General features: G+C 38.8%; 2 protein-coding genes and 1 pseudogene across 4 annotated transcripts in view; 1 reads left to right on the plus strand and 2 right to left on the minus strand.

Annotated features, from left to right (window-relative positions):
- The window catches only part of LOC149038639 (melatonin receptor type 1B-like), a 1,638-nt pseudogene extending 694 nt beyond the window's left edge, over positions 1 to 944 (plus strand). The window contains exon 2 of the transcript XR_016180256.1: positions 1 to 944. This exon is cut by the window's left edge and continues 181 nt beyond it. The product of XR_016180256.1 is annotated as a melatonin receptor type 1B-like (transcript).
- Positions 945 to 1,159: 215 nt separating this feature from the next.
- Positions 1,160 to 2,408, minus strand: LOC149038640 (histone H1-delta-like). Its single transcript, XM_089184923.1, has one exon. The coding sequence runs from the start codon at positions 2,270 to 2,272 to the stop codon at positions 1,727 to 1,729; it is 546 nt and encodes a 181-aa protein (XP_089041049.1). The 5' UTR covers positions 2,273 to 2,408; the 3' UTR covers positions 1,160 to 1,726.
- An 870-nt stretch (positions 2,409 to 3,278) lies between these two features.
- LOC149038641 (C-reactive protein 1.1-like) lies at positions 3,279 to 8,554 on the minus strand. 2 transcript variants are annotated; one of them, XM_089184922.1, is made up of 4 exons: positions 8,271 to 8,554; positions 7,128 to 7,224; positions 5,121 to 5,334; positions 3,279 to 4,269 (listed from the first exon to the last, which is right to left on the minus strand). In XM_089184922.1, exons 1-4 carry the CDS (start codon positions 8,412 to 8,414, stop codon positions 4,098 to 4,100), a joined length of 627 nt encoding a protein of 208 aa, XP_089041048.1. In that variant the 5' UTR covers positions 8,415 to 8,554; the 3' UTR covers positions 3,279 to 4,097. The 2 variants fall into 2 exon arrangements, with proteins under 2 accessions (XP_089041048.1, XP_089041046.1); XM_089184920.1 differs by having other exon boundaries at positions 3,279 to 4,219; positions 8,271 to 8,534.
- Positions 8,555 to 8,881: the final 327 nt, after the last annotated feature.

An 8,881-nucleotide genomic window follows, 5' to 3' on the forward strand; every position in this document is an offset into this window, starting at 1 on the left:
CTTGGTATGATCGCCATCAACCGATATTTCTACATCGTCAGATGGAACACCTACTCGAAGATATTCTCCAGGAGAAAAGCCTTGCTCTATGCCGCTGCAGTTTGGGTAGTCGCCTTATCTTTGGCTTCTCCTCCGCTTCTAGGCTGGGCTGAATACCGCTTTATCCCTGGAAAGTCTTACTGTTTTGTCTACTGGCCTTCAGATGTGTATTACATGTATTTCATGATCACCGTCTGCTTTTTCGGGCCTCTTTCAGTGATGACGTTTTCGTATTACAACATTCTTCGGTTTACCAGGCGGCTGAAGAGACGAATTGCTTTATCCAGGAGTAATCTAAGTATTCAAGTGAGAAACCCAGCCAATCTCAACAGCCCCTCAACAGCAAGTAAAGCAGAGAGTCGAAGCGACCCTGGTATTATCGAACCAGACTACAACACGGTTAGAAGATCACGGATGGATGAGTTGGGCGAAGCCGATTCGAAGTCGAAAACAAAGTCAAAATCCACAGCATTTCAAGTGAGACCAGAAGAAACCAGGATCACCAACACGTTTATTTTTGTGGTCACCCTGTTTGTTATTTGCTGGGCACCATTTGCCATCACCATGTTCTTCGATGTGTATTAATTACCCAAAGCCTTTACCGCGCGCACTTGACATGGCTTCCTTAGTACTCGGTTATTTGAACAGTATGTGTAATCCTGTTCTCTACGGATTGCGTAATTCGGCCTTCAAAAGGGGATTTTTGAATTTGTACTCGAAATTTTTACCTGGACGGTTCACTGCCACCCGATATAGTGTGACACAACCAGAATCAAGTGTTTCTTAATTGGTCATTGTCAACAGTGAGAATGTTGTAATGAAACAGTTACATCGAATAATACGCCTCTTGATATACCACATGCGCATGTAGGAGGTTTTCTATTTTAACGATCGAAAGTAATATTCGTCATCTTACCCGTGCGGGTAAGAGATTAACGCTTTGATCATGAAAAAGATAGGAATGGCTTGTAGCCGGTTTCCATATTCTTCCCTACTTTGCCGCAAGGCAACAAGTTTCCTGGATTAAGTAGACAATTCTTTGGTTCAATCCGTATACCATATAATAAAATAATTACAAACGCTTAGGTGATATACAGTGAGAACTTCATTACCAAAATAAGGTCGCCAAACGGTTTATTTAGAGTAATGTACATACATCTTGCTTAGAGCACGCAGCCAGTGTGGCAAAGAGTGAATGGTTATGATTCGTCCTGATTTGTAATCTCTTTGTCTTACAATGCAATAACAGATAAAAACTTGTTCCAATATGGGGAAAAGACCGCATACTAAGGTCATACCTAAGGAAAACTACTTATGATGTAAGACATTACAATAGGCACAGTAAAAGGAAATTTCGACATGGGCTAAACTCAGTCTTAGTTTGTTCATACTATTTTTGTACTTAACATTGTTGCTTCCAAGCCACAAATATATATCTAAGTAAAAACAAAAAAAAATCTGTTCTACAATTAAATGATTCAGTTAAAACCTACAAATAAGTTAAGCAATTATCTAAACGAAAGACGTACGGAATCAAAATACTAAAAGCATTTCATACTAAAAAGTCAAAACGGAAGGCTACATCAAGCGTCTACTAGCTACATCTTTTGATCACAATTCGCTTCAACCAAAGGTACTGCGTTAAGACTCCGACACTGAATGTTTTTGTTTAAGGCTTCTAGGCAAGTTACTTCTTTGCAACACCAGCCTTCTTTCCTTTTTTAGGTGCCTTTTTGGCCTTGACGACTTTCGGCTTTTTGGGAGATGCAGCCTTTGATTTTTTCGCGCCCTTTTCCTTTGTTACCTTAGGTTTAGTAGGTTTGGCGCGTTTTCCAGGAGCCGAGACTGGTGCTACTGGAGGCTTAGCAGGCTCCACCGGTTGAGCAGGTTTGGCAGGAACCTTCTCTTTGGCAGGTGCTTTTTTAGCAGCGCTTTTCTTCGCGGGCGCCTTATTAGCAGCCGGTTTGACCGGTTTTACTGGCGTAGGTTTAATCTTGAAGGACCCAGAAGCATCCTTTCCCTTCTTGTGAACCAAGGGGCCGTTGGCACCAGAACCCCGCTGCAGAGCTTGCTTAAGCATCGCGTTGTGATGATTATTTTCAGTCAGTTTATATTCCTTCACAATATACTTGTTGATGGCCTGTCTAGAAGATCCACTTTTGTCGCCAAGAACTTTAATGGCGTTTACTATCATTTCGATGTATTTTGGATGGGAGACAGCAGACTTAGACATTGTTTGTCTGTCTGTCTTCTTCGCGTCGAATTCGCTAAATCCTGTTGTTGTTACGTGTGTTGCCTTTAGCCCCCGCAAGTGTCGCTAGTGAATTTAACCTGGTTGTGCGGACCTCCGAGGAAACAGTCACAAAGGATCCTTAAGTAGAAGTGACTTCCACTTTGTGTTTTTTTCTCGTTTTATTTCACATTAAAGTCTAGCTTTTTCCACACACACTCGAATTGTTCAATTCCTTGCGGAATCAGCATAAAATGAACAACATCTCCACGTAAGAAAACGATCTTGTCACGCAAAGTCGAGTTAAAAATCGGCAAAATTCTACCTTTCTGTGGTAAAATGCTTCTTGAATTTGGGAAATGAACAGATTTTTTATAACATCTAAACATTACATCTGTTCGTATTTTGGCCTGCAAAGGAAAATTTTTATTTTATGAAACGGACAGTGGGAAATCTCGGAAAGATCTCGTCAGGAGAAAGAAAATACTTTCAATTTTTGACAGGGCTACAAACACACCAAATGCAGAAACCACTACAACTGCCTTGTTTACAAGTGACACCCCAAATTGAGCATATTCAAATCCACGTTTTGCGGTTAAACTGGCATTATTTAAATATGTAGGGGGGTTTCACGGTAAAAATCGTCATCCAAATTTTGTCATTAACGTCATTGCTTCAAAATTCTAAGTAACAAAGCAGCAAAATAGAGCGAAAATGGTTTTACGTTGCATGATAATACATGATAACAACGACGTAAAATGCAAATTCTCCTCTTCGCGTCGCGTCGCCGGTCGTTAAGTCTGTATTCCAAGCATCCGGATTAAATTTTCTGTTAAAACCGGGCTACGATCCCTCTTAACTCTAGGCAAAAAAAAGAAATTTCCTGCTTTTTTACAAAATAAATGGTCAATCGATATTTCGTTGTTTTCCATCGGGAAATTTGAAGCTTTTGTATTGTACACCAGTACGCATTTCCAGGTAGGTTGCCAGAGGCATTTGCAAATTTCAATGAAAATGACGTGTATTTTAATCCTTTCGAATAAACCAAAGAGAACGATTTATTTTCACAGAATGGTGAAATGCACGAGATTTAAAATTACTAAGCATCTTTAATTTGAAATAACCATTTGCCAAATGTTTAATTAGCCGTCGCGACGCTTTCAGCTCCTTTGACAACGTGGTATTGAAATATTCAAACCTAAAAACCTTTACAGCTCCAAAAAGATGGAACTTTCGAGTCATAATTTGTCAATGTCGAGTGTCTTAATGAAGATGTGTCTATCCTAATCTTCACCTCAGAAAGAGTACTGCAAACTTAGATCTTGCTCTATAGAATCAACTATCGCGACAATGAAGAGACGGATCCAAACAAAATATTTTGCCGGTAAGGTTGAAGTTAAACTAAAGCTTTATCGCAGCTATAACACATTTCGAAGAAACTGCGAAAAGAAAGGTCGATTTCCATGTCAATTTTTCCAAATTAGCTCCCTTATAAACAGCGACAGAAGCCACTTCTGAACAGGATTAACTTCGAACAGGGGACATGTGCTTCAACTCACTTATCATGTACAGAAAGATGGCATTGCAACATATGCTTTGATATTGTACGCCTCATTCAGGAAATCAGACCACTTATAAACATTGCCTTCGCCAGCGCTACAAGATTTTGCCAACTCGAAGATTTCTTCACGACTAAGTATGGTGTCCCATATATTTAAGTTATGTATGAAGCCCCCAAAAGCGTCGGATGCCGTGAAACCTCCGGCATATGAGTCTTGATCTTGTCCAATAACCAGAGAGCCAGTCTTAGGAATCGTTTTACCCATCTTTAACTTAAAACCATGGTTAGCATAATAGCCATCAACGAGGAATTTCCAATAGCCATCAGAGCTTCGCCAGATGACGCAATAATGGTGCCATTTGTAATCTCGAAAGTCCACATACGCACCCCTGAGGAGAGTGAAATACATAGAAACTGGTTCTTGCTTTCTGCTATGAATCTGAAGAAACCATATGTATAGGGTTTCTATTACATCAAATAAAAATCTTGAGACAAAACCTTACGTAGAACGACAAAAAAAAAATTAAAATGGATCTTTCGTATCTTTAGTCACATGGGAGCTATATGATCTTGGAAAAGAGTTTTTATTACACACGCGAAATCCCCCTTTTCAAATCGTTCACAATTCATATTACTTTCCGTCTAAAGTTTCGCATTTTTTATTCCAATTTCAATATTGACCCTAGATATATTGAAAAATGACGCTTACGCAATTTTAAAGGAGGCAAACTAGAAATATCAGGCGAAAAATAAAGGGGAAAGAGTAACAAATCAATGTTTTGTTTTTTTTTTAATGCGAAAGGGGAATTTTCAAGGGACTAATAGCCGGAATTAAAAAAGGCGCTCCGAAACGAGTCATAGAAGTACTGAGAACAATAGGTTTTGCATTCACTAGTTTTCACTTCAGCTTCAAACAGTCCTACTATACTAAATTCATTTTAACACGTTTGGAACAGAATTCAAATTAACCCTCGAATAAAACTGGAAAATATAAACCAAATGGAGGTTCAGACTTTCCCCTCGATTGTGATCTTTGATAATAACAAAGAAGCAATAAAATATTGTTCTGCAATAAGTTGTCAAATTTTCTGTTTGAAGTAGTCGAGAGCTCCTGTCTATCAAGACAAGAAAAGCTAAAGGGGGGGAGGGGGGGGGGCTTGTATCTGGGGAAACTTCTAATCAGATGTATTTTTTGTTTACAGATAGATGGACCTATAACCGTGAGTTTACGGTAGTCCTACCATAGCTGTCTGCTCTTTCGTAATCTGTAACAAATCAAATACCTCTCACCTTCTTTCACTCAATATCCACAGGTAAACGAAGTTGGGAGTAACATTCATCATTATGTCATCATCCTGTACCGCGGTATAGCTGAAAATTGTTCCTATATAATTTGTTTTGATCCACACACAGGCCGTGAACACGGTCAGGTCTTGCTCCAAGGGCAGATCATGGAGAAAGACAGCGTATTCAGGAGATTTCTTAGGAAAATAATAATCAAAATCTACAAAGAAAGGAGAAATATAACTCTGTACCTGGGGACCAAGGGTTTAACATAGCGAGCTTCTTAAAGGGAGCCTCCACCGGAGGAACATGGAGTGTGAGGAGTATGTTTTGTATTTTGAAGACTTGTTAAAAGGAATGGGAAACAAGGACTCCACTTTTTAAAAAGTGAGAACGAATATAAGCAATACTGGTCAGTCTAAATGGGGTGATGGCTTTGTGGTGAGAATTTGTCAATTCTTATGCCTAACGGTGATTTTTTTTGTGCCGTTTTACGGCTAACCCCACAGGGACCATCCATTAAGGAAGGAATTGCCTACCACGGTTACTACGTATTGTCATCCTCCGTTTGAAGGACTTCCAAGGGGATCATGCAGATAATAGTAGCAACCGAAAAGCGTCCTACGATCCAAAACGGCAGCGCGCTCAAATTTCCAGTTTCAGAAAAGCCGATACATGTTCGATTATTCCTCACACTAAATACTTCGTTCTCATGTCAACAAATTTTAACTCGAAAGATCATCTCTGAAGCATCAAAGAATACCATGTAGCATCGAATCTGACTTGAAATCTCTCAAAATTTTCACGATTTGTGAAATTTGTCCAGTCGATCATTTAAAATCCGAAAAAATAGGGGTTGCAAAGGCAGTTTCCTCGCTATTGGTCTCATGAATTATTTTTTTATCAACCGGCGCTAGGAAAGGCACAAGTATGTTTAAGGGTCCAGCAAATCTTGAGAAATTCCACTGAAGGAAACGCGATAAACATTGCTGGAAAGATCCCTATTTTCTTTGTAGCAAAACACTACATAATGGAATAGAACTTCGCCAAGATCTTTACTTGGGCATGCGTAAACTTTCGAATCTGTCGCGATCTGTCGCCTTTTAGCAATCTTACCTACGGTATTTTCTTTTCGGTTGACCTCTTTTTCAAGCGTAGAAAGCCTATGAATTTTACAGGCGCAGTTGCTGGAAACCCCACATTCCATCACATAAAAACTGTGTCGTGTTGAACTGTTTTTTTCATATAAACTACGGTGTTATATAAGGATTTCCAGTAATTGCTTTGATGTCTTTGTGCCTTTCCACACTGGTGAAAAAGTTCTTCATTAAGGCAAATTTAGGTCCATTGTTTGTTTTTGTAGTGATTCATCACATGTTTTCATCTTGAGTGCACCCACGCACTTTACGATTTTTATTCGGAGTGTCGATCCTTTTATTTTCATTCATCGATAAAGTCGACTTTTCTTGTCAGTAAAGGGCTATTGTGTTTATAAGATAAACAAAATAAAACATGGTTGCTTGTAGATATAAAATTTCTCTTCTCGTGTTCAACTCGACTATCGAGTTAAACACTCTTAAGAGAAATTCCATATCTACGCACGCCCATGTATTATTCTCTATTTAACACACCTTCTCAGACAACAATCGTGCGATCGTATCGAGCCGCCATGTTTGTTTTGCATATTTACACTTTAAAGCTCGCGCTATGTTCGAACCCAGGTCTCGCGCGGTCCCTATGGAGCCTTCTCAACTGGTTTTGATTTTAACACTATAATTAAGCGGATTTTCCTCAATCCATAATCATAAGTCACTGTACAAAAAAACAAATTTCAGCAGAACACTAAAACTCAGTCAAATTAACTCTTTCAATGCGAATTCATATAGTTAGTATCAGAAATATCCATCTACCATGCACAACAGCAACAGCAACAATAAAAAAATAAAGTAGGTCAAATACTTTTAAAGTGCTGACTCGGTGAAAAAAATGTCAAACATTGATCAATACCAGTACCTGTTGTCGGTGGAAGTACCTCAGTAAAGGCCGATCCAGAGAAAATACCAATGAACAACCATCCGATTATGAGTGATGTGCTTGTCTTCTCTTCCATCTATGGACAAAAAAAGTTTTTTTTCAAAATAAGATTGATCAGGTAATAGTGAATAATCGACTTATAAGTACCAGATATTTTCATATGTATACCTACTCCAGTTATCAGTTTATTCTAAATATTATCTTAATGTTATCCAGAAGGCCTTTAAAAAAATTACATTGCCAGTAATTTTTTGCTTTGAATTTCAACGATTTTCCTTTTAATTAATTATCGAAAGACCGTTAAAATTGTCCCTTTATTCGTATGTGAGGCCACAAGTAGAGAGATCACTCTTAGTTTAAGAGAAAGTGCTGAGAGCTAATGAGCAGGCTGAAGATTTAGGTCGACACTTGGGTAAAATTTATCACTACAAAGAAATTTCAGCCAGAGTTCCTATAAACTTCTAAGTTTATCATCATCATTTTATTTATGAGCCACTTAAGATATAATATTTATACTGGTTTAACAGTACTGTAGGGCGAGGAGACCTCCAAGAAACCACCTCGATTGTCAATATGTTTGTACTTCAGTTGTGGACGTGGATATGTGGCTTGGCCAACTCTGGCTCGTTTGATTAATATTCAAATAAGGTGCCTTGAAAATGCTCAGATGTTACCAAGAGACCATAAACTGATGTTTCTAGCTGGGCTCAATTTTGATACTTATTCTAAGGGGAAAAGTCGAATCAGAACAGCGAGGAATCGATCCTTTATTTACTGCTGTAAATTACGGTGTTGTATGTAAGTCTTACACAAACAGCTAAGGTATTTCGTTTTGACTTTTTTTGGCCAACAAAGCTGAGAGAGTAGTTAAAAACTTCATGCGAAAGCTCTAAAATTAAAAAAAAAATTAAAAAGATGAACTTACGCAACAACTACAGAGGAAAAAGACAAAAACAAAATTGTGCACCACATTCAGTCCGAAGTTAGCTGGCTTTTGTCCGCTGTTATTTTCACAGCGTTAAAAAATAACTCAGAACGCTTCCTTTGGAGATTAACTTACTTTTTTTTATCAGAGTATTAATAGTTGATAGACGTGTTAATAAAGGTCATAAAGTGACTTACCATAGTTTGAAGGTAAACGACTTTAGTCATTTCAAGGCGCGTAAACTTTGAAAATCCTTTCACAGCTCTCAGTCTCGTCCGCCACGTCATCATGCTTACGTCAGCTTGGGCGTAGACCACGCTCCTTTTGGTCAGCGTCCACATGTTCTTGTCTTGTGATATCAATTTTCCTCAGGATTTCCCACAATAGCTGCTATGGGAGAATTCGGCATTCGGTTAAGCCAGCCCAGAGTGAAACAAAGCAGCAACTTAAACCTCGGTCTATTCTCTTCGTCTTCCATATGGGAACTACGGGACTCGGGGCATTTATTCTAACATCCACTCCGTGGATGTTGGGTCAGGCCCAAATTCATTTCAGATAGCAGTTTTAGGTGTTTTAGAGTAATTGGAAGGGGTGACTACAATAATTGGACATGATCAGGACACACGCTGGAAGTGCCGAGAAACTGACTAAAACGCATGGAACACCGTGCTTAGCAATACAGAAATCGTGGAAATATTGAAATCTTGTCGAAAGGGTGACGTCAAAAAAGAGGACATCCAGCACAGAGAGGGAAGTGGAAGTTACTGAAATCTTTTGCCATCAGTTGATTGCGTTTGTAGCCTTAACA

The sequence above is a fragment of the Pocillopora damicornis genome, chromosome 10 (assembly GCF_964200805.1).
Source record: "Pocillopora damicornis chromosome 10, jaPocDami1.2, whole genome shotgun sequence".
NCBI lineage: Eukaryota > Metazoa > Cnidaria > Anthozoa > Scleractinia > Pocilloporidae > Pocillopora > Pocillopora damicornis.